A 27,225-nucleotide genomic window follows, 5' to 3' on the forward strand; every position below is an offset into this window, starting at 1 on the left:
CAACAAATTCTACTAACCTGCATCAAAACCTTAAAAAGGAATGTCAGCCAATCAGCAAGCTCGCAACATAGGCATAGTGAAAGCGCACGCTCTGAGGTAGCTGACTGGTATCTTCACCCACTCCCTGCTTCCGCTGCTCCCCAGATGTCCCTTCACTTTCTAAGCAATAAATAAATAAATTAATAAATCTATCTATAAATATAAAGCACAGAAAATCTGTTAGTTTGTTCCTTATACAATTGCACGCCGTTCCACCAATCTTCACCAAAGTTTGCTTTTTTACCTTTTAGGACCCTCCGGACATTACTGGCTACGTGAAATTTAGACACCACCACTTCAGCCCCTTCACACATGAGACGGTGGCCTGAAATCGGAAAAACATCAATGTGGTCGTAGAAGGTTTGTGCCGAGCTCATTCTAAGAGCCTAATTCACAGAGCCCTTTCCTATGGGACGGCACCATTATAAATCACTTCTGTGAATCAGGCCCTAAGTGTCTCCACGCGAGGAACACAACTCAGAGGGCCCTATGGGTCTTGAAAACCACATTCCAAAGCCTTAGGAGGCACTGTTTTAGAGATATTTGCAGCGCGAAGCACTGCACCGCACCAGAATGAGGCGACAGGTGGGGAGAGCGCACAGAAGGTCCTGGTATGCTGCAACACTCTAACTCTTGCCTTCCCTCATCCTCTGCTCCGGGATATGTCAGCCAGCCACACACGCCCATTCTCAGTGCATTTTACCTCCGAGTGCAAAGCACATCAAGCGATAAGTGACTCAGAACAGCGACCTACAGGAGCATTGATGTTCAACAATTGGTCAGAGTGTTATCATGTCTTTCTACAGAACCAGTGTGGAGTATGAGTACAGGTTTGCTAGTACACACATAAAATAATATGAATGCATACATGTATATTATAAGACAGCTTTCAAGATACAATAGTTGAGATAAAACCCATGTGCGTTGACTTTTCCGAAAATTCTATTGCAAATAGGTTTTGACTAGCTGGATGAAACTTTCACCAACAATGTCTGATATGGACCTCTAAACTGGACCTTTTGGGGAGAATTTGTTAAACAGTTCAAACGTTATTAAGAAATGAAATAAAGCTGTTATCAGCCTACTGCTATTCATTTTCCCATAGAGAAAAAGATGCTCCTTTGGATCATGCGTAACAATAAAAACGAGGGGTGAATGTGTACCAAATAGGAAAGGAGTTGGGCACAAAGCATCGTATATATTCTTTTTTTGTTTTGGTGTAAATTACGTCCAGTAGTTTATATCGCATTTGATGAGAAGGTGGGGCCCCAATCCCAGTTTAGATATCTCCCATGGTGCATTACTGAACTAAGGTTGTCAGAAATGCTACCTCAGTTTCTGCTCCTTGATCGCCTCCATGTGTTCATAAGTGGGCACTACACTCCTCTAAAGTCTTGATGTTATATAATGACATCAGTGATACAGGAGCACCCTCTTGTATCTAAAGGCAGTATTACACCCACAATATACGCTTGCAAAGAACTCTTGTATTCAGCACTTCTGATTTGACCTGACCTCATCATTCTATCTGGAAATGTCTATGTAAGTAGTCTGGATCAATGCTTGGTTTGGGGTCATCTCCCACCCACCCCTGCTTCATACCCTCAGTAAGAGCGACTGAGAGCTCACTGGAGCCTCACCTAGACCTGGAGGCCGCCCATGTCAGTGTGAAGCCACTTCAGGAAAACGCAGGCTTGGTTCCCTGAGATACTGTGGCCTCATACTTTCGTACTGGCTCACAAGGCTTATAATGTTTATTGTTATTCCCAGCTGTCCACGATTGAGTTGAGAAGATCACATGGGCTTCGTTGCCAAGGACACTTATGCCATATTTCTCTGATGTAGCAATCAGGCTTTCTATTAAGCATCATACTTGAGTCTTTGCTTGGATCCCTGAAAGCTGAATTCTATGATCACTAAACCTTTTGCACTCTGTGCTCCTGAAAGTCTGGTGCCCTGGAACCTCAGGCCTCTGGATTTATTTTGATTCTCAGGTGTCATGACCTATTTACTTCATAATTTCTCCTCTGGATAATTTTATGCATTATTGATCTTTAGGATTTTGCATTGCGCAGGCGGCAGTAGTATTGGTTTTAATGATAATGATGTGTTATTTATATAGCACCTTAATCCAAAGCGCCTTACAGAGCACATATTTACATACAATATCACCCAACCGAAATTGGTTACTATCGTTACCATAACAACTGCAAGCAGGCAGAATATCTGTGCTATCTCCGAATAAAGAACTAATTGAACTTATTTAGCACATGTAAGCATATATGCAAAATCAATGATAATTGGGACATTTTGATAACAATAATACAATTATGGATTTTCAACCTAGAGAAATCATTGGGGTTGAAGAAGTAAGTTGCTTACATTTTTTAATCAATTATAAAAACACATTAGGTGCAGTTTTCTCAAGTCTATAGAAAGTACAAAGTGTATGTAAATATTGTGTCATATTTTAATGTTAAACGTGCTTATTAATCTATCACAGGAGATATTTGTGCTTGTGTAAAGAGATTAGACCTGCATTCTTTCTCGTAGAGGAAACACACACTATTACCTAAGTTTCTCTAGATTCAAGGAGACTCACAAAACTATTGTTATGGATGTTCGTAGGAGGTACTAAGGAAAGGCATTCTAGTTCATCAGCACCCTTCTGCCCATCCTTAGAGTCTCAATGTTTAATAATGCACGATTTCTATGATGGCTACTGCAGCATCAGAACCTCCAGGAAGACTTGTTTACCTCTGCGAAAAGAATGTGTGTCACTAGATAGGGTGTAATCTAAAGAGGTTACACAGCAACCTTTCCACAGGCCCTGTGCATGTAACAAACAATGGTTACCCCTTTTGCCTACCACTGTGTACTTCTTTGTGGAAAACGTCATTACTGACAGCTCACGAGACCTTTGCTTCATTGACCTTTGACCTCTTCCCAGTGCATGCATACAGAGTTTGTATCATCTTCATGGGAATTCTTTATATAGGCCTCCTAGTAGTGATATCTCCAAGTATTTATGTAAAGATTTCTGCTGCCTTGGCAGCAGAGGGTGTTTGATTTGCCATATACCCACATAATTGTAATTCATGCAATAAGACCTCATCTACTAAAGTTGACATGATCATAACACTTTGACTTGTGCTTCGATGCCTCTACTCCTCCTCACATAGAAAGCAGACACAGAATAAAAGTCTCTCCCTAGAAATATGCTACACTACAGTAATGTCTGTTGAAAAATCAATGTTTATGAACCAAGAAAAACATCTGAGGGAAGCCAACCCTCCCAAACTAAAATAATATATATTTTTTTTAAGCTCATCAACTGGTTCACTTCCTTGTACCTTTATATAGTGCCAGTAAAATGCAGGCAAATTACCCTAAAATGTAGCTGTCACAGTCCAGTGCTTTTGGCCAATATATGCCACATCTGCAGTGCCAGGTAATCTGCCCTGTCCTCTAGCACTGCAACACACAGACAAATACAGTTGGAGCTGCAAAGCCAGAGTGATTTTATTCCTAGAGTTTCCCCAATTCCCTGTGTGGAGCAGTCGACCGACATGTCATTGCCACTGGCGTAATGCAAGCGCTGTGCAGCGCTGCACTGTAAAGGAACCTCGGGGCCTCAATAAGGCAATGAGAAAGGTGAGCATAGTCTCTGCTACCACCTGCCGTGCCTGCCTCTCCATGCTGGGGTGGTGGGACTTTGGAGAGAGCAGGGATGGCAGGTTCTACACTTGATTCTGGTAGAGAGGTGCAGGATCGGACTGCTGGATCCCTGCTCTATCCCCCTCTGCCATCAATCTTCTTGTCGTATTGCTTGTGTGTGGGTAGTAGAAATGGTTGTGGCAGGGAAGAGCCAGTGTAGAGAAGGAACGCTGCTTTTGCACGCACCTACACTGTTGTTGTACAGGAGTGGAACACAATATTGGTGATGCCGCGCTGCTGCGACACCAAGCAGTGCCACTCACAATCAATCAATTTGTTTGTTCTAGAGCGCGCTTTCGCCAAAGGCATGATGGCATTTACACCGAGGGAACAAGTAGAACAGAGATACCAGAAGGAAGGGAACCCTCTATGTAAAAAGAAAGGTCTTGAGCTCCTTCCTGAATGATGCAAAGTCATCATTATTTCTCAAATGTACAGGCAGAGAGTTCCATAGACTGGCCTGGGCCCAGCCACAGAGAAGGCTCTTCCACCCAGCCGTTCTCTTTTGTACCTAGGCACACACAAAAGAGGGGTAATTGTGGATCTTAAAGTTCGACTAGGATTATAACTATGAAGTTTCTCTTGAATGGCTAGGCATCCTTTGCCATTTCGGGCGCGATGAATCATGCACAATGACTTGAACTTGAACCTTGCTTCAATAGGCAACCAGTGTAATGATTGCCGCGCACTGGTTACTCCTCTTCCAAAATGGACATGTTTCGCCAGGCGCACTGCTGCGTTTTGCAGCACTTGCAAGCGATGGAGGAGCTAAGATGGCTGAGCCAAATAGATCGCATTGCAATAATCATTGCTAACGCTGATACATGCTGTCACAATCTGAGCATGAAACATCTCAGGTACAAGGGGAAGAACTTTCTTTAATAGCTTGAGTTTGGCGTAACCCTGCCCACATACTGCATTCACTTAGGCCTCCAGAGACAAGGACTGCCATATTTTGCCAAGGGCCCTCTGCAAAGGGTCTAGCGAGCCTGGCAGCTGTAACCATGCAGAGGAGGAAGCAGGGGTGCTGCACTGCTCTCTGTTAATGACCTGAAATAGTGCACTTTGCGTATGATGGTAATAGGTGGTAAATTGTAGGAGAACATGATGGCATTGTCTGTGAAATCATGCGACTACCTGGGCATTTGAAAGCATTACTTGGCAATTAGTATCAGTACATGAGGATGTCATGCCACTAACCAGACAATGGATTCTGTTCCTGATCATTCCATAATAACACTGGAAACACAAGTCTATTAATTAGGTATTGGATTACAATATCAGGCAAATGGTGTGTGCCACTGGGAAGCTAAAATAAGCACTGGGCAAAGGCTGCAAGTATCTGGGCACATGTGGATATAACCCAGCGTATGGTGTAAGTAATCTACCATTTCAGTTCATTGCAACACATGAAAAATGCTGTACCTTAGCCTATGATTCAGTACCTGGCCAATGGTGTGACTACCTGGGCATATGATGCCAATACCTGGCCAATGGTGTGACTACCTGGGCATATGATGCCAATACCTGGCCAATGGTGCGACTACCTGGGCATATGATGCCAATACCTGCCAAATGGTGTGAATACCTGGGCATATGATGCCAATACCTGGCCAATGGCGTGACTACCTGGGCATATGATGCCAATACCTGGCCAATGGTGTGAATACCTGGGCATATGATGCCAATACCTGCCAAATGGTGTGACTACCTGGGCATATGATGCCAATACCTGGCCAATGGCGTGACTACCTGGGCATATGATGCCAATACCTGGCCAATGGTGTGAATACCTGGGCATATGATGCCAATACCTGCCCAATGGTGTGAATACCTGGGCATATGATGCCAATACCTGGCCAATGGTGTGACTACCTGGGCATATGATGCCAATACCTGGCCAATGGTGTGACTACCTGGGCATATGATGCCAATACCTGCCAAATGGCGTGACTACCTGGGCATATGATGCCAATACCTGGCCAATGATGTGAATACCTGGGCATATGATGCCAATACCTGCCAAATGGTGTGACTACCTGGGCATACGATGCCAATACCTGGCCAATGGCGTGACTACCTGGGCATATGATGCCAATACCTGGCCAATGGTGTGACTACCTTGGCATATGATGCCAATACCTGGCCAATGGTGTGAATACCTGGGCATATGATGCCAATACCTGCCAAATGGTGTGGCTACCTGGGCATATGATGCCAATACCTGGCCAATGGTGTGACTACCTGGGCATATGATGCCAATACCTGGCCAATGGTGTGACTACCTGGGCATATGATGCCAATACCTGGCCAATGGTGTGAATACCTGGGCATATGATGAAAATACCTGCCCAATGGTGTGAATACCTGGGCATATGATGGCAATACCTGCCAAATGTTGTGACTACCTGGGCATATGATGCCAATACCTGCCAAATGGTGTGAATACCTGGGCATCTGATGCCAATACCTGGCCAATGGTGTGAATACCTGGGCATATGGTGCCAATACCTGCCAAATGGTGTGAATAACTGGGCATATGATGCCAATACCTGCCAAATGGTGTGACTACCTGGGCATATGATGCCAATACCTGCCAAATGGTGTGACTACCTGGGCATATGATGCCAATACCTGTCAAATGGTGTGAATACCTGGGCATCTGATGCCAATACCTGGCCAATGGTGTGAATACCTGGGCATATGATGCCAATACCTGCCAAATGGTGTGAATACCTGGGCATATGATGCCAATACCTGGCCAATGGTGTGACTACCTGGGCATATGATGCCAATGCCAATGGTGTGAATACCTGGGCATATGATGCCAATACCTGCCAAATGGTGTTAATACCTGGGCATATGATGCCAATACCTGGCCAAAGGTGTGAATACCTGGGCATATGATGCTAATACCTGGCCAATGGTGTGACTACCTGGGCATATGATGCCAATACCTGGCCAATGGTGTGAATACCTGGGCATATGATGTCAATACCTGGCCAATGGTGTGAATACTTGGGCATATGATGCCAATACCTGGCCAATGGTGTGAATACTTGGGCATATGATGCCAATACCTGGCCAATGGTGTGACTACCTGGGCATATGATGCCAATACCTGGCCAATGGTGTGAATACCTGGGCATATGATGCCAATACCTGCCAAATGGTGTGACTACCTGGGCATATGATGCCAATACCTGCCAAATGGTGTGAATACCTGGGCATCTGATGCCAATACCTGGCCAATGGCGTGACTACCTGGGCATATGATCCCAATACCTGGCCAATGGTGTGAATACCTGGGCATATGATGCCAATACCTGCCAAATGGTGTGACTACCTGGGCATATGATGCCAATACCTGGCCAATGGCGTGACTACCTGGGCATATGATGCCAATACCTGGCCAATGGTGTGAATACCTGGGCATATGATGCCAATACCTGCCAAATGGTGTGACTACCTGGGCATATGATGCCAATACCTGGCCAATGGCGTGACTACCTGGGCATATGATGCCAATACCTGGCCAATGGTGTGAATATCTGGGCATATGATGCCAATACCTGCCCAATGGTGTGACTACCTGGGCATATGATGCCAATACCTGGCCAATGGTGCGACTACCTGGGCATATGATGCCAATACCTGGCCAATGGCGTGACTACCTGGGCATATGATGCCAATACCTGGCCAATGGTGTGAATACCTGGGCATATGATGCCAATACCTGCCAAATGGTGTGACTACCTGGGCATATGATGCCAATACCTGGCCAATGGCGTGACTACCTGGGCATATGATGCCAATACCTGCCCAATGGTGTGACTACCTGGGCATATGATGCCAATACCTGCCAAATGGTGTGAATACCTGGGCATATGATGCCAATACCTGGCCAATGGTGTGACTACCTGGGCATTTGATGCCAATACCTGGCCAATGGTGTGACTACCTGGGCATATGATGCCAATACCTGCCAAATGGCGTGACTACCTGGGCCTATGATGCCAATACCTGGCCAATGATGTGAATACCTGGGCATATGATGCCAATACCTGCCAAATGGTGTGACTACCTGGGCATACGATGCCAATACCTGGGCAATGGCGTGACTACCTGGGCATATGATGCCAATACCTGGCCAATGGTGTGACTACCTTGGCATATGATGCCAATACCTGGCCAATGGTGTGAATACCTGGGCATATGATGCCAATACCTGCCAAATGGTGTGGCTACCTGGGCATATGATGCCAATACCTGGCCAATGGTGTGAATACCTGGGCATATGATGCCAATACCTGGCCAATGGTGTGAATACCTGGGCATATGATGAAAATACCTGGCCAATGGTGTGAATACCTGGGCATATGATGGCAATACCTGCCAAATGTTGTGACTACCTGGGCATATGATGCCAATACCTGCCAAATGGTGTGAATACCTGGGCATCTGATGCCAATACCTGGCCAATGGTGTGAATACCTGGGCATATGGTGCCAATACCTGCCAAATGGTGTGAATACCTGGGCATATGATGCCAATACCTGCCAAATGGTGTGACTACCTGGGCATATGATGCCAATACCTGCCAAATGGTGTGACTACCTGGGCATATGATGCCAATACCTGTCAAATGGTGTGAATACCTGGGCATCTGATGCCAATACCTGGCTAATGGTGTGAATACCTGGGCATATGATGCCAATACCTGCCAAATGGTGTGAATACCTGGGCATATGATGCCAATACCTGGCCAATGGTGTGACTACCTGGGCATATGATGCCAATGCCAATGGTGTGAATACCTGGGCATATGATGCCAATACCTGCCAAATGGTGTTAATACCTGGGCATATGATGCCAATACCTGGCCAAAGGTGTGAATACCTGGGCATATGATGCTAATACCTGGCCAATGGTGTGACTACCTGGGCATATGATGCCAATACCTGGCCAATGGTGTGAATACCTGGGCATATGATGCCAATACCTGGCCAATGGTGTGAATACTTGGGCATATGATGCCAATACCTGGCCAATGGTGTGAATACTTGGGCATATGATGCCAATACCTGGCCAATGGTGTGACTACCTGGGCATATGATGCCAATACCTGGCCAATGGTGTGAATACCTGGGCATATGATGCCAATACCTGCCAAATGGTGTGACTACCTGGGCATATGATGCCAATACCTGCCAAATGGTGTGAATACCTGGGCATATGATGCCAATACCTGGCCAATGGTGTGAATACCTGGGCATATGATGCCAATACCTGCCAAATGGTGTGACTACCTGGGCATATGATGCCAATACCTGGCCAATGGTGTGAATACCTGGGCATATGATGCCAATACCTGGCCAATGGTGTGAATACCTGGGCATATGATGCCAATACCTGGCCAATGGTGTGACTACCTGGGCATATGATGCCAATACCTGCCAAATGTTGTGACTACCTGGGCATCTGATGCCAATACCTGCCAAATGGTGTGAATACCTGGGCATCTGATGCCAATACCTGGCCAATGGTGTGAATACCTGGGCATATGGTGCCAATACCTGCCAAATGGTGTGAATACCTGGGCATATGATGCCAATACCTGCCAAATGGTGTGACTACCTGGGCATATGATGCCAATACCTGCCAAATGGTGTGACTACCTGGGCATATGATGCCAATACCTGGCCAATGGTGTGAATACCTGGGCATATGATGCCAATACCTGGCCAATGGTGTGACTACCTGGGCATATGATGCCAATACCTGGCCAATGGTGTGAATACCTGGGCATATGATGAAAATACCTGGCCAATGGTGTGAATACCTGGGCATATGATGGCAATACCTGCCAAATGTTGTGACTACCTGGGCATATGATGCCAATACCTGCCAAATGGTGTGAATACCTGGGCATCTGATGCCAATACCTGGCCAATGGTGTGAATACCTGGGCATATGGTGCCAATACCTGCCAAATGGTGTGAATAACTGGGCATATGATGCCAATACCTGCCAAATGGTGTGACTACCTGGGCATATGATGCCAATACCTGCCAAATGGTGTGACTACCTGGGCATATGATGCCAATACCTGTCAAATGGTGTGAATACCTGGGCATCTGATGCCAATACCTGGCCAATGGTGTGAATACCTGGGCATATGATGCCAATACCTGCCAAATGGTGTGAATACCTGGGCATATGATGCCAATACCTGGCCAATGGTGTGACTACCTGTGCATATGATGCCAATGCCAATGGTGTGAATACCTGGGCATATGATGCCAATACCTGCCAAATGGTGTTAATACCTGGGCATATGATGCCAATACCTGGCCAAAGGCGTGAATACCTGGGCATATGATGCTAATACCTGGCCAATGGTGTGACTACCTGGGCATATGATGCCAATACCTGGCCAATGGTGTGAATACCTGGGCATATGATGTCAATACCTGGCCAATGGTGTGAATACTTGGGCATATGATGCCAATACCTGGCCAATGGTGTGAATACTTGGGCATATGATGCCAATACCTGGCCAATGGTGTGACTACCTGGGCATATGATGCCAATACCTGGCCAATGGTGTGAATACCTGGGCATATGATGCCAATACCTGCCAAATGGTGTGACTACCTGGGCATATGATGCCAATACCTGCCAAATGGTGTGAATACCTGGGCATCTGATGCCAATACCTGGCCAATGGCGTGACTACCTGGGCATATGATCCCAATACCTGGCCAATGGTGTGAATACCTGGGCATATGATGCCAATACCTGCCAAATGGTGTGACTACCTGGGCATATGATGCCAATACCTGGCCAATGGCGTGACTACCTGGGCATATGATGCCAATACCTGGCCAATGGTGTGAATACCTGGGCATATGATGCCAATACCTGCCAAATGGTGTGACTACCTGGGCATATGATGCCAATACCTGGCCAATGGCGTGACTACCTGGGCATATGATGCCAATACCTGGCCAATGGTGTGAATATCTGGGCATATGATGCCAATACCTGCCCAATGGTGTGACTACCTGGGCATATGATGCCAATACCTGGCCAATGGTGCGACTACCTGGGCATATGATGCCAATACCTGGCCAATGGCGTGACTACCTGGGCATATGATGCCAATACCTGGCCAATGGTGTGAATACCTGGGCATATGATGCCAATACCTGCCAAATGGTGTGACTACCTGGGCATATGATGCCAATACCTGGCCAATGGCGTGACTACCTGGGCATATGATGCCAATACCTGCCCAATGGTGTGACTACCTGGGCATATGATGCCAATACCTGCCAAATGGTGTGAATACCTGGGCATATGATGCCAATACCTGGCCAATGGTGTGACTACCTGGGCATTTGATGCCAATACCTGGCCAATGGTGTGACTACCTGGGCATATGATGCCAATACCTGCCAAATGGCGTGACTACCTGGGCCTATGATGCCAATACCTGGCCAATGATGTGAATACCTGGGCATATGATGCCAATACCTGCCAAATGGTGTGACTACCTGGGCATACGATGCCAATACCTGGGCAATGGCGTGACTACCTGGGCATATGATGCCAATACCTGGCCAATGGTGTGACTACCTTGGCATATGATGCCAATACCTGGCCAATGGTGTGAATACCTGGGCATATGATGCCAATACCTGCCAAATGGTGTGGCTACCTGGGCATATGATGCCAATACCTGGCCAATGGTGTGAATACCTGGGCATATGATGCCAATACCTGGCCAATGGTGTGAATACCTGGGCATATGATGAAAATACCTGGCCAATGGTGTGAATACCTGGGCATATGATGGCAATACCTGCCAAATGTTGTGACTACCTGGGCATATGATGCCAATACCTGCCAAATGGTGTGAATACCTGGGCATCTGATGCCAATACCTGGCCAATGGTGTGAATACCTGGGCATATGGTGCCAATACCTGCCAAATGGTGTGAATACCTGGGCATATGATGCCAATACCTGCCAAATGGTGTGACTACCTGGGCATATGATGCCAATACCTGCCAAATGGTGTGACTACCTGGGCATATGATGCCAATACCTGGCCAATGGTGTGAATACCTGGGCATATGATGCCAATACCTGCCAAATGGTGTGACTACCTGGGCATATGATGCCAATACCTGGCCAATGGCGTGACTACCTGGGCATATGATGCCAATACCTGGCCAATGGTGTGAATATCTGGGCATATGATGCCAATACCTGCCCAATGGTGTGACTACCTGGGCATATGATGCCAATACCTGGCCAATGGTGCGACTACCTGGGCATATGATGCCAATACCTGGCCAATGGCGTGACTACCTGGGCATATGATGCCAATACCTGGCCAATGGTGTGAATACCTGGGCATATGATGCCAATACCTGCCAAATGGTGTGACTACCTGGGCATATGATGCCAATACCTGGCCAATGGCGTGACTACCTGGGCATATGATGCCAATACCTGCCCAATGGTGTGACTACCTGGGCATATGATGCCAATACCTGCCAAATGGTGTGAATACCTGGGCATATGATGCCAATACCTGGCCAATGGTGTGACTACCTGGGCATTTGATGCCAATACCTGGCCAATGGTGTGACTACCTGGGCATATGATGCCAATACCTGCCAAATGGCGTGACTACCTGGGCCTATGATGCCAATACCTGGCCAATGATGTGAATACCTGGGCATATGATGCCAATACCTGCCAAATGGTGTGACTACCTGGGCATACGATGCCAATACCTGGGCAATGGCGTGACTACCTGGGCATATGATGCCAATACCTGGCCAATGGTGTGACTACCTTGGCATATGATGCCAATACCTGGCCAATGGTGTGAATACCTGGGCATATGATGCCAATACCTGCCAAATGGTGTGGCTACCTGGGCATATGATGCCAATACCTGGCCAATGGTGTGAATACCTGGGCATATGATGCCAATACCTGGCCAATGGTGTGAATACCTGGGCATATGATGAAAATACCTGGCCAATGGTGTGAATACCTGGGCATATGATGGCAATACCTGCCAAATGTTGTGACTACCTGGGCATATGATGCCAATACCTGCCAAATGGTGTGAATACCTGGGCATCTGATGCCAATACCTGGCCAATGGTGTGAATACCTGGGCATATGGTGCCAATACCTGCCAAATGGTGTGAATACCTGGGCATATGATGCCAATACCTGCCAAATGGTGTGACTACCTGGGCATATGATGCCAATACCTGCCAAATGGTGTGACTACCTGGGCATATGATGCCAATACCTGTCAAATGGTGTGAATACCTGGGCATCTGATGCCAATACCTGGCTAATGGTGTGAATACCTGGGCATATGATGCCAATACCTGCCAAATGGTGTGAATACCTGGGCATATGATGCCAATACCTGGCCAATGGTGTGACTACCTGGGCATATGATGCCAATGCCAATGGTGTGAATACCTGGGCATATGATGCCAATACCTGCCAAATGGTGTTAATACCTGGGCATATGATGCCAATACCTGGCCAAAGGTGTGAATACCTGGGCATATGATGCTAATACCTGGCCAATGGTGTGACTACCTGGGCATATGATGCCAATACCTGGCCAATGGTGTGAATACCTGGGCATATGATGCCAATACCTGGCCAATGGTGTGAATACTTGGGCATATGATGCCAATACCTGGCCAATGGTGTGAATACTTGGGCATATGATGCCAATACCTGGCCAATGGTGTGACTACCTGGGCATATGATGCCAATACCTGGCCAATGGTGTGAATACCTGGTCATATGATGCCAATACCTGCCAAATGGTGTGACTACCTGGGCATATGATGCCAATACCTGCCAAATGGTGTGAATACCTGGGCATATGATGCCAATACCTGGCCAATGGTGTGAATACCTGGGCATATGATGCCAATACCTGCCAAATGGTGTGACTACCTGGGCATATGATGCCAATACCTGGCCAATGGTGTGAATACCTGGGCATATGATGCCAATACCTGGCCAATGGTGTGAATACCTGGGCATATGATGCCAATACCTGGCCAATGGTGTGACTACCTGGGCATATGATGCCAATACCTGCCAAATGTTGTGACTACCTGGGCATCTGATGCCAATACCTGCCAAATGGTGTGAATACCTGGGCATCTGATGCCAATACCTGGCCAATGGTGTGAATACCTGGGCATATGGTGCCAATACCTGCCAAATGGTGTGAATACCTGGGCATATGATGCCAATACCTGCCAAATGGTGTGACTACCTGGGCATATGATGCCAATACCTGCCAAATGGTGTGACTACCTGGGCATATGATGCCAATACCTGTCAAATGGTGTGAATACCTGGGCATCTGATGTCAATACCTGGCCAATGGTGTGAATACCTGGGCATATGATGCCAATACCTGCCAAATGGTGTGAATACCTGGGCATATGATGCCAATACCTGGCCAAAGGTGTGAATACCTGGGCATATGATGCCAATACCTGGCCAATGGTGTGACTACCTGGGCATATGATGCCTATACCTGGCCAATGGTGTGAATACCTGGGCATATGATGCCAATACCTGGCCAATGGTGTGAATACCTGGGCATATGATGCCAATACCTGGTCAATGGTGTGAATACCTGGGCATATGATGCCAATACCTGGCCAATGGTGTGAATACTTGGGCATATGATGCCAATACCTGGCCAATGGTGTGACTACCTGGGCATATGATGCCAATACCTGGCCAATGGTGTGAATACCTGGGCATATGATGCCAATACCTGCCAAATGGTGTGACTACCTGGGCATATGATGCCAATACCTGCCAAATGGTGTGAATACCTGGGCATCTGATGCCAATACCTGGCCAATGGTGTGAATACCTGGGCATATGATGCCAATGCCTGCCAAATGGTGTGAATACCTGGGCATATGATGCCAATACCTGCCAAATGGTGTGACTACCTGGGCATATGATGCCAATACCTGCCAAATGGTGTGACTACTTGGGCATCTGATGCCAATACCTGGCCAATGGTGTGAATACCTGGGCATATGATGCCAATACCTGCCAAATGGTGTGAATACCTGGGCATATGATGCCAATACCTGGCCAATGGTGTGACTACCTGGGCATATGATGCCAATACCTGGCCAATGGTGTGAATACCTGGGCATATGATGCCAATATCTGCCAAATGGTGTGAATACCTGGGCATATGATGCCAATACCTGGCAAAAGGTGTGAATACCTGGGCATATGATGCCAATACCTGGCCAATGGTGTGACTACCTGGGCATATGATGCCTATACCTGGCCAATGGTGTGACTACCTGGGCATATGATGCCAATACCTGGCCAATGGTGTGACTACCTGGGCATATGATGCCAATACCTGGCCAATGGTGTGAATACCTGGGCATATGATGCCAATACCTGGCCAATGGTGTGACTACCTGGGCATAGTTTGCCAATACCTGCCAAATGGTGTGAATACCTGGGCATATGATGCCAATACCTGGCCAATGGTGTGACTACCTGGGCATATGATGCCAATACCTGCCAAATGGTGTGAATACCTGGGCATATGATGCCAATACCTGCCAAATGGTGTGACTACCTGGCATATGATGCCAATACCTGGCCAATGGTGTGACTACCTAGGCATATGATGCCAATACCTGGCCAATGGTGTGACTACCTGGGCATAGTTTGCCAATACCTGCCAAATGGTGTGAATACCTGGGCATATGATGCCAATACCTGGCCAATGGTGTGACTACCTGGGCATATGATGCCAATACCTGCCAAATGGTGTGAATACCTGGGCATATGATGCCAATACCTGCCAAATGGTGTGACTACCTGGCATATGATGCCAATACCTGGCCAATGGTGTGACTACCTAGGCATATGATGCCAATACCTGCCAAATGGTGTGAATACCTGGGCATATGATGCCAATACCTGCCAAATGGTGTGAATACCTGGGCATATGATGCCAATACCTGGCCAAATGGTGTGACTACCTGGGCATATGATGCCAATACCTGGCCAATGGTGTGACTACCTGGGCATATGATGCCAATACCTGCCAAATGGTGTGAAACCTGGGCATATGATGCCAATACCTGGCCAATGGTGTGACTACCTGGGAATATGATGCCAATACCTGCCAAATGGTGTGACTACCTGGGCATATGATGCCAATACCTGGCCAATGGTGTGACTACCTGGGCATATGATGCCAATGCCAATGGTGTGAATACCTGGGCATATGATGCCAATACCTGCCAAATGGTGTTAATACCTGGGCATATGATGCCAATACCTGGCCAAAGGTGTGAATACCTGGGCATATGATGCTAATACCTGGCCAATGGTGTGACTACCTGGGCATATGATGCCAATACCTGGCCAATGGTGTGAATACCTGGGCATATGATGCCAATACCTGGCCAATGGTGTGAATACTTGGGCATATGATGCCAATACCTGGCCAATGGTGTGAATACTTGGGCATATGATGCCAATACCTGGCCAATGGTGTGACTACCTGGGCATATGATGCCAATACCTGGCCAATGGTGTGAATACCTGGGCATATGATGCCAATACCTGCCAAATGGTGTGACTACCTGGGCATATGATGCCAATACCTGCCAAATGGTGTGAATACCTGGGCATATGATGCCAATACCTGGCCAATGGTGTGAATACCTGGGCATATGATGCCAATACCTGCCAAATGGTGTGACTACCTGGGCATATGATGCCAATACCTGGCCAATGGTGTGAATACCTGGGCATATGATGCCAATACCTGGCCAATGGTGTGAATACCTGGGCATATGATGCCAATACCTGGCCAATGGTGTGACTACCTGGGCATATGATGCCAATACCTGCCAAATGTTGTGACTACCTGGGCATCTGATGCCAATACCTGCCAAATGGTGTGAATACCTGGGCATCTGATGCCAATACCTGGCCAATGGTGTGAATACCTGGGCATATGGTGCCAATACCTGCCAAATGGTGTGAATACCTGGGCATATGATGCCAATACCTGCCAAATGGTGTGACTACCTGGGCATATGATGCCAATACCTGCCAAATGGTGTGACTACCTGGGCATATGATGCCAATACCTGGCCAATGGTGTGAATACCTGGGCATATGATGCCAATACCTGGCCAATGGTGTGACTACCTGGGCATATGATGCCAATACCTGGCCAATGGTGTGAATACCTGGGCATATGATGAAAATACCTGGCCAATGGTGTGAATACCTGGGCATATGATGGCAATACCTGCCAAATGTTGTGACTACCTGGGCATATGATGGCAATACCTGCCAAATGGTGTGAATACCTGGGCATCTGATGCCAATACCTGGCCAATGGTGTGAATACCTGGGCATATGGTGCCAATACCTGCCAAATGGTGTGAATAACTGGGCATATGATGCCAATACCTGCCAAATGGTGTGACTACCTGGGCATATGATGCCAATACCTGCCAAATGGTGTGACTACCTGGGCATATGATGCCAATACCTGTCAAATGGTGTGAATACCTGGGCATCTGATGCCAATACCTGGCCAATGGTGTGAATACCTGGGCATATGATGCCAATACCTGCCAAATGGTGTGAATACCTGGGCATATGATGCCAATACCTGGCCAATGGTGTGACTACCTGGGCATATGATGCCAATGCCAATGGTGTGAATACCTGGGCATATGATGCCAATACCTGCCAAATGGTGTTAATACCTGGGCATATGATGCCAATACCTGGCCAAAGGCGTGAATACCTGGGCATATGATGCTAATACCTGGCCAATGGTGTGACTACCTGGGCATATGATGCCAATACCTGGCCAATGGTGTGAATACCTGGGCATATGATGTCAATACCTGGCCAATGATGTGAATACTTGGGCATATGATGCCAATACCTGGCCAATGGTGTGAATACTTGGGCATATGATGCCAATACCTGGCCAATGGTGTGACTACCTGGGCATATGATGCCAATACCTGGCCAATGGTGTGAATACCTGGGCATATGATGCCAATACCTGCCAAATGGTGTGACTACCTGGGCATATGATGCCAATACCTGCCAAATGGTGTGAATACCTGGGCATCTGATGCCAATACCTGGCCAATGGCGTGACTACCTGGGCATATGATCCCAATACCTGGCCAATGGTGTGAATACCTGGGCATATGATGCCAATACCTGCCAAATGGTGTGACTACCTGGGCATATGATGCCAATACCTGGCCAATGGCGTGACTACCTGGGCATATGATGCCAATACCTGGCCAATGGTGTGAATACCTGGGCATATGATGCCAATACCTGCCAAATGGTGTGACTACCTGGGCATATGATGCCAATACCTGGCCAATGGCGTGACTACCTGGGCATATGATGCCAATACCTGGCCAATGGTGTGAATATCTGGGCATATGATGCCAATACCTGCCCAATGGTGTGACTACCTGGGCATATGATGCCAATACCTGGCCAATGGTGCGACTACCTGGGCATATGATGCCAATACCTGGCCAATGGCGTGACTACCTGGGCATATGATGCCAATACCTGGCCAATGGTGTGAATACCTGGGCATATGATGCCAATACCTGCCAAATGGTGTGACTACCTGGGCATATGATGCCAATACCTGGCCAATGGCGTGACTACCTGGGCATATGATGCCAATACCTGCCCAATGGTGTGACTACCTGGGCATATGATGCCAATACCTGCCAAATGGTGTGAATACCTGGGCATATGATGCCAATACCTGGCCAATGGTGTGACTACCTGGGCATTTGATGCCAATACCTGGCCAATGGTGTGACTACCTGGGCATATGATGCCAATACCTGCCAAATGGCGTGACTACCTGGGCCTATGATGCCAATACCTGGCCAATGATGTGAATACCTGGGCATATGATGCCAATACCTGCCAAATGGTGTGACTACCTGGGCATACGATGCCAATACCTGGGCAATGGCGTGACTACCTGGGCATATGATGCCAATACCTGGCCAATGGTGTGACTACCTTGGCATATGATGCCAATACCTGGCCAATGGTGTGAATACCTGGGCATATGATGCCAATACCTGCCAAATGGTGTGGCTACCTGGGCATATGATGCCAATACCTGGCCAATGGTGTGAATACCTGGGCATATGATGCCAATACCTGGCCAATGGTGTGAATACCTGGGCATATGATGAAAATACCTGGCCAATGGTGTGAATACCTGGGCATATGATGGCAATACCTGCCAAATGTTGTGACTACCTGGGCATATGATGCCAATACCTGCCAAATGGTGTGAATACCTGGGCATCTGATGCCAATACCTGGCCAATGGTGTGAATACCTGGGCATATGGTGCCAATACCTGCCAAATGGTGTGAATACCTGGGCATATGATGCCAATACCTGCCAAATGGTGTGACTACCTGGGCATATGATGCCAATACCTGCCAAATGGTGTGACTACCTGGGCATATGATGCCAATACCTGTCAAATGGTGTGAATACCTGGGCATCTGATGCCAATACCTGGCTAATGGTGTGAATACCTGGGCATATGATGCCAATACCTGCCAAATGGTGTGAATACCTGGGCATATGATGCCAATACCTGGCCAATGGTGTGACTACCTGGGCATATGATGCCAATGCCAATGGTGTGAATACCTGGGCATATGATGCCAATACCTGCCAAATGGTGTTAATACCTGGGCATATGATGCCAATACCTGGCCAAAGGTGTGAATACCTGGGCATATGATGCTAATACCTGGCCAATGGTGTGACTACCTGGGCATATGATGCCAATACCTGGCCAATGGTGTGAATACCTGGGCATATGATGCCAATACCTGGCCAATGGTGTGAATACTTGGGCATATGATGCCAATACCTGGCCAATGGTGTGAATACTTGGGCATATGATGCCAATACCTGGCCAATGGTGTGACTACCTGGGCATATGATGCCAATACCTGGCCAATGGTGTGAATACCTGGTCATATGATGCCAATACCTGCCAAATGGTGTGACTACCTGGGCATATGATGCCAATACCTGCCAAATGGTGTGAATACCTGGGCATATGATGCCAATACCTGGCCAATGGTGTGAATACCTGGGCATATGATGCCAATACCTGCCAAATGGTGTGACTACCTGGGCATATGATGCCAATACCTGGCCAATGGTGTGAATACCTGGGCATATGATGCCAATACCTGGCCAATGGTGTGAATACCTGGGCATATGATGCCAATACCTGGCCAATGGTGTGACTACCTGGGCATATGATGCCAATACCTGCCAAATGTTGTGACTACCTGGGCATCTGATGCCAATACCTGCCAAATGGTGTGAATACCTGGGCATCTGATGCCAATACCTGGCCAATGGTGTGAATACCTGGGCATATGGTGCCAATACCTGCCAAATGGTGTGAATACCTGGGCATATGATGCCAATACCTGCCAAATGGTGTGACTACCTGGGCATATGATGCCAATACCTGCCAAATGGTGTGACTACCTGGGCATATGATGCCAATACCTGTCAAATGGTGTGAATACCTGGGCATCTGATGTCAATACCTGGCCAATGGTGTGAATACCTGGGCATATGATGCCAATACCTGCCAAATGGTGTGAATACCTGGGCATATGATGCCAATACCTGGCCAAAGGTGTGAATACCTGGGCATATGATGCCAATACCTGGCCAATGGTGTGACTACCTGGGCATATGATGCCTATACCTGGCCAATGGTGTGAATACCTGGGCATATGATGCCAATACCTGGCCAATGGTGTGAATACCTGGGCATATGATGCCAATACCTGGTCAATGGTGTGAATACCTGGGCATATGATGCCAATACCTGGCCAATGGTGTGAATACTTGGGCATATGATGCCAATACCTGGCCAATGGTGTGACTACCTGGGCATATGATGCCAATACCTGGCCAATGGTGTGAATACCTGGGCATATGATGCCAATACCTGCCAAATGGTGTGACTACCTGGGCATATGATGCCAATACCTGCCAAATGGTGTGAATACCTGGGCATCTGATGCCAATACCTGGCCAATGGTGTGAATACCTGGGCATATGATGCCAATGCCTGCCAAATGGTGTGAATACCTGGGCATATGATGCCAATACCTGCCAAATGGTGTGACTACCTGGGCATATGATGCCAATACCTGCCAAATGGTGTGACTACTTGGGCATCTGATGCCAATACCTGGCCAATGGTGTGAATACCTGGGCATATGATGCCAATACCTGCCAAATGGTGTGAATACCTGGGCATATGATGCCAATACCTGGCCAATGGTGTGACTACCTGGGCATATGATGCCAATACCTGGCCAATGGTGTGAATACCTGGGCATATGATGCCAATATCTGCCAAATGGTGTGAATACCTGGGCATATGATGCCAATACCTGGCAAAAGGTGTGAATACCTGGGCATATGATGCCAATACCTGGCCAATGGTGTGACTACCTGGGCATATGATGCCTATACCTGGCCAATGGTGTGACTACCTGGGCATATGATGCCAATACCTGGCCAATGGTGTGACTACCTGGGCATATGATGCCAATACCTGGCCAATGGTGTGAATACCTGGGCATATGATGCCAATACCTGGCCAATGGTGTGACTACCTGGGCATATGATGCCAATACCTGGCCAATGGTGTGACTACCTGGGCATAGTTTGCCAATACCTGCCAAATGGTGTGAATACCTGGGCATATGATGCCAATACCTGGCCAATGGTGTGACTACCTGGGCATATGATGCCAATACCTGCCAAATGGTGTGAATACCTGGGCATATGATGCCAATACCTGCCAAATGGTGTGACTACCTGGCATATGATGCCAATACCTGGCCAATGGTGTGACTACCTAGGCATATGATGCCAATACCTGCCAAATGGTGTGAATACCTGGGCATATGATGCCAATACCTGCCAAATGGTGTGAATACCTGGGCATATGATGCCAATACCTGGCCAAATGGTGTGACTACCTGGGCATATGATGCCAATACCTGGCCAATGGTGTGACTACCTGGGCATATGATGCCAATACCTGCCAAATGGTGTGAAACCTGGGCATATGATGCCAATACCTGGCCAATGGTGTGACTACCTGGGAATATGATGCCAATACCTGCCAAATGGTGTGACTACCTGGGCATATGATGCCAATACCTGGCCAATGGTGTGACTACCTGGGCATATGATGCCAATACCTGGCCAATGGTGTGAATACCTGGGCATATGATGCCAATGCCTGGCCAATGGTGTGACTACCTGGGCATATGATGCCAATACCTGGCCAATGGTGTGACTACCTGGGCATATGATGCCAATACCTGCCAAATGGTGTGACTGCCTGGGCATATGATGCCAATACCTGGCCAATGGTGTGACTGCCTGGGCATATGATGCCAATACCTGGCCAATGGTGTGAATACCTGGGCATATGATGCCAATACCTGGCCAAATGGTGTGAATACCTGGGCATATGATGCCAATACCTGGCCAATGGTGTGACTACCTGGGCATATGATGCCAATACCTGGCCAATGGTGTGACTACCTGGGCATATGATGCCAATACCTGGCCAATGGAGTGACTACCTGGGCATATGATGCCAATACCTGGCCAATGGTGTGAATACCTGGGCATATGATGCCAATACCTGCCGAATGGTGTGACTACCTGGGCATATGATGCCAATACCTGGCCAATGGTGTGACTACCTGGGCATATGATGCCAATACCTGCCGAATGGTGTGAATACCTGGGCATATGATGCCAATACCTGCCAAATGGTTTGAATACCTGGGCATATGATGCCAATACCTGGCCAATGGTGTGACTACCTGGGCATATGATGCCAATACCTGGCCAATGGTGTGAATACCTGGGCATATGATGCCAATACCTGGCCAATGGTGTGAACACCTGGGCATATGATGCCAATACCTGCCAAATGGTGTGAACACCTGGGCATATGATGCCAATACCTGCCAAATGGTGTGAACACCTGGGCATATGATGCCAATACCTGCCAAATGGTGTGAATACCTGGGCATATGATGCCAATACCTGCCAAATGGTGTGACTACCTGGGCATATGATGCCAATACCTGCCAAATGGTGTGACTACCTGGGCAGACTACCTGGGCATATGATGCCAATACCTGGCCATCATATGCCCAGGTATTCACACCATTGTGATATATGTGTATATATGTGTGTGTGTATATATCTTAAACTAAAATCACGTTTCAACCCCATGTTTAATCCAGGTGGCAGCATTGAAGCCTTCCAAGATTTGGTTATCAATGACCTCAAAAAATTCAGAAAAACAACAAGTGACTTCAAAAAGAATTTCACCCATCGAGAAGAAGAAACTCTGTCTAAAATATGTGCATTGGAAGATTATGTCTTCAAACCTGCGGATAAAGGCACTAATATTGTTATAATGAATCGGGAGGACTATATTGCTGAAGCTAATAGACAATTGAAAGATCCCAAATGTTACAAACTATTGGACAGAGACCCCACGTCAGGCATAAATGATAAACTATTTAACTTATTGATGAAATGGCGAGAGAAAGGATTACTGGAAGACGAAATGTGCAAATATTTACATCCAAAGTTTCCTGTAATGCCTACCATTTACTTTCTGCCCAAGGTCCATAAAAACAAAATCAGACCACCTGGGAGACCTATTGTGACACTATGCGGGGCACTACTTGAGAATGTGTCCAAACTAGTAGACGAAACTCTAATCAAGTTTGTCACCAGTTTACCGTCATATTTACGAGACACAAAAGATTTTCTTAATAAAATAGACGGCATACCATGGCAAAACACGGATCTGCTAGCAACATTAGATGTGGTGTCGCTATATACATCAATAAAACACACCGATGGCCTGAAGTCATGTGAGTACTTTCTGAAAACAAGATCACTGAATTATTTGGAACACACTAAAATGATTTTAGAGATGATCAATATCTGCTTAACCAACAACAGCTTTCTATTCAACAACAAATTCTACACACAGTTGCAAGGAACAGCCATGGGCACAACATTTGCTCCCTCATATGCAAACTTAACAATGGGGTGGTGGGAGAAGTTTATAGTTTGGACTCCCCCCAATAGCCACCATACGGACAAAGTTGTGCTTTGGTTGCGCTATATAGATGATCTATTTATAATTTGGGATGGAACAACTGAAGAATGGTTGGAGTTTGTGAAATTACTCAATGTCAATGAATACAACCTGCAGTTTACTGAGTGCCACAGCAAGACTGATATTGTGTATTTAGACATTCTTGTAACTGTGACGGCAGATGGACTAGTTACTGAACTTTATCGCAAACCGACCAGCTCCAACACTCCTCTGCATGCAAAAAGTAGTCATCCCACAGCCTTAAAGTGGAGCATCCCCTATGGCGAATTTATCCGTATTAGGAGGAATTGTTCACAATTAGACACTTACGATAAGATCTGCAGAGATATGGCCCAGAAATTTCTACAAAGAGGTTACCCCAAAAAAGTACTGGAAAGAGCGTATATTAAAGCGCGACAAAAGGATCGCTCCACTTTACTGATGTCTGAAACTCAGAAAGAGACAGTAAAGGAAGAAACAGATACCCGACTCATTTTGACATTCAGTGAAGCTTCTAAACACATTCGCCATATTATACACAAACATTGGCATGTACTCAAACAAGACGAACATTTGAAGAGTATTCTAGGTCCAAATGTCAACATTACATTCAGACGCTCAACTTCATTAAAGGATAACCTAGTATCCAGTTATATGAGTCCGAAAACCCCACAAAGCACCTCGAGCTGGTTAAATGCCAACCTAAGAGGCTTCCAAAATTGTGCAAAGTGTAAAGCCTGTAAATTTGGCAGAAACATCAAAAACTATCTACATCCAGTTCTACAAAGATATGTGCCCATAAAATCCAGGATCACATGTGGAACAGAATATGTTGTGTATGTGCTCACATGCTCATGTGACAAATGGTATGTGGGGAGTACAATCGGCAAATTGAAACTTCGAATATTGCAACACATAAGAGCCATCAAAAATGTCGATCCCACATACCCTATGGCTTTACATTTCCAAGAGAAGCATGGAGGCAGATTGGAAGGTTTTGAATATTTTGGAATATATACAGTTCCAAAAACCGCCAGAGGTGGTAATCGTGAACTCTCCCTCAGACAATCCGAAACGAGATACATCTTAGACCTCGAGACCAAGAAACCTAAAGGCCACAACCTAGATGAAGAATTGCACACCTTTCTAGGCACATAATAATAATTATTTTATTCAAAGAGGACTGCAATCTCTCCGGATGTAATGGATAGCCTTGTTCATCGATAAGAATTTAAGAATGATAATTATTATAGCATGCCTAATTCTTCCTCTTCTTTTCCTCCCTTTTTTCTTCCCCCTGTCTCTTCTTACACACAGACAAGTTTTGTTTAACGTATATAAGTTTACTTGTGGTTGTCATTGAGAGATGTTTTTTTACTAGCATTAAGGATAAAAGGTCTATCAATTTAAGAAACTTTTCTATACTATATAAAAACTCTAATGAATTTTAGACCAAAAATATATTTTTTTCTCTTTTTCTATTTCTTTTTTGCTATCTTTTCAATTTTAACAGCTCTTTAAACTCTCTTCCTTGTTCTTTAATGGGTAAACACAGAATAGCTAACAGTCAATAATTCCGTCTCGTTACGTATGATCTTAATATTGTGTTTTTAAAGCTAAAATGCTATTTTTCAATTAGCGAGCATTAATTACGATAGTAATGCAAAGCACTAATCACTTTATTTATCTTTGTACTGGGAGGTTGACTTTTGAAGCTGCTAATGCACATCGCACTTTATCAATAATATGTTGGCCTAGTGGGCGGTTAAAAGGCACTGGCACTTTATTAATGGCTGCTAAACATTGCATATTTGCACAGTTATTTATTACGATTGCACTAGCACTTTAATTGATGCACTAAGCATTTCATTTTAACATTTTAGCATATCTATATACACACAAAAAATCCTAACCGGAGAAATTAGATAAAGGTCAGAAAGCGGTTAATTGAAAACGGACATAATTTGAAAATGGGTATTTACTATAAAGTATAATACAATTGCGGGACGTTAGCAAATGTATTAGCATGCACATTTTGTATTATACAGTAATCTAGACACTATAGTTAAGTCTTAGATGCCACATTAGTTTGCCTAAAAAAGCAATTATAATCAGAGCAATGTGCATACTTGTTCCATTCCAGACTTAAAATGCAATGAACGGCAGAGCATATGCATTTTCAAATATGGCCGCCGCTTTTGACTAGGAGATTACGTGTCACACATTACTACTCTCTATCCTGAAACCATAGAGAGAAACTGTTAAGCTTATAGTCCTCTTTCTGTGTTCCTTACCCCCAACGTGAACAAGCGGCTTGTTGCCGTGAAACGCGTCGTTGTTTTCGTGGTTTTTTCTCTTTCCTGTACATCGTAATTATTAAAGTTATTTCGTGCCTGAAACATCCTGACTTCCTGACTCTGTGTTTGGAAAGGACTGCTTAAATCCAAACTTCTTCCTGGAGTGCCATCCATTCTCCCTGCACCTCGGTACGGGGATTCTTTCTGATATATATATATATATATATATATAGGCATCATTCGATTTTTTCACTCCACCTCCCCCAGCAGTTGACCCCTGACACAGCAACAGGATGCCACGTGCAAACGTGGCCAGAGACAGTATCAAACTCTTTCCAGGGGGCTAGCATATAGATAAGAAAAGAAAAAGGTGTTCTTTGTTTTTACTGTTTTTTATATTAAATTGTTTATAGAGGTCCCTCTCTCTCATTAATTCAGTTTATACTGGTACGAAAGCAACAGAACATTCTCATCTTCAGCAAAAACCTGCACATGGGTGGCACAGGAGCCATCTGCATGCACTGCCCCCGAACACAAACAGGAAGTAAATCGTAGAGGCTCATGGTTTTCTGACATAAACCAGATCGTATGTACAAGGCCCCACATTAATCATCCCGTGTACACAGGCCCCGGCCTACAATACATTTAGACAGGTTTATAGATATAACTTTGAGAATATAACAGAAGACAGCTTCCAGAAATACCTCAACGTATACATTTTGAGTGTGTTTGACATTGATCTTTCTTTCAGCCATGCCCTTCCATAGAAACTCCACTTTCATCACCCAGAGCTTGGAAGGCCACTACCACCCC

At 46.2% G+C, this 27,225-nt stretch overlaps 1 protein-coding gene across 2 annotated transcripts in view; it reads left to right on the plus strand.

Moving 5' to 3' along the window:
• LOC138453128 (uncharacterized) overlaps window positions 1-26,502 on the plus strand; it is a 42,598-nt gene extending 16,096 nt beyond the window's left edge. The window contains exon 2 of one of the 2 annotated variants that reach the window (XR_011260365.1): window positions 291-1,123. Coding sequence is in view for 1 of the 2 variants with exons in the window: in XM_069605686.1 (XP_069461787.1) it covers window positions 23,420-25,273 (1,854 nt within the window). In the remaining variant the exon portion in view is untranslated. Of the gene's footprint in view, window positions 1-290; window positions 1,124-23,243 lie in introns of those variants that run through there. The other variant, XM_069605686.1, reaches the window with a different exon arrangement.
• Window positions 26,503-27,225: the final 723 nt, after the last annotated feature.

The sequence above is a fragment of the Ambystoma mexicanum genome, chromosome 4p, assembly GCF_040938575.1.
Source record: "Ambystoma mexicanum isolate Mex_15411 chromosome 4p, UKY_AmexF1_1, whole genome shotgun sequence".
Lineage (NCBI taxonomy): Eukaryota > Metazoa > Chordata > Amphibia > Caudata > Ambystomatidae > Ambystoma > Ambystoma mexicanum.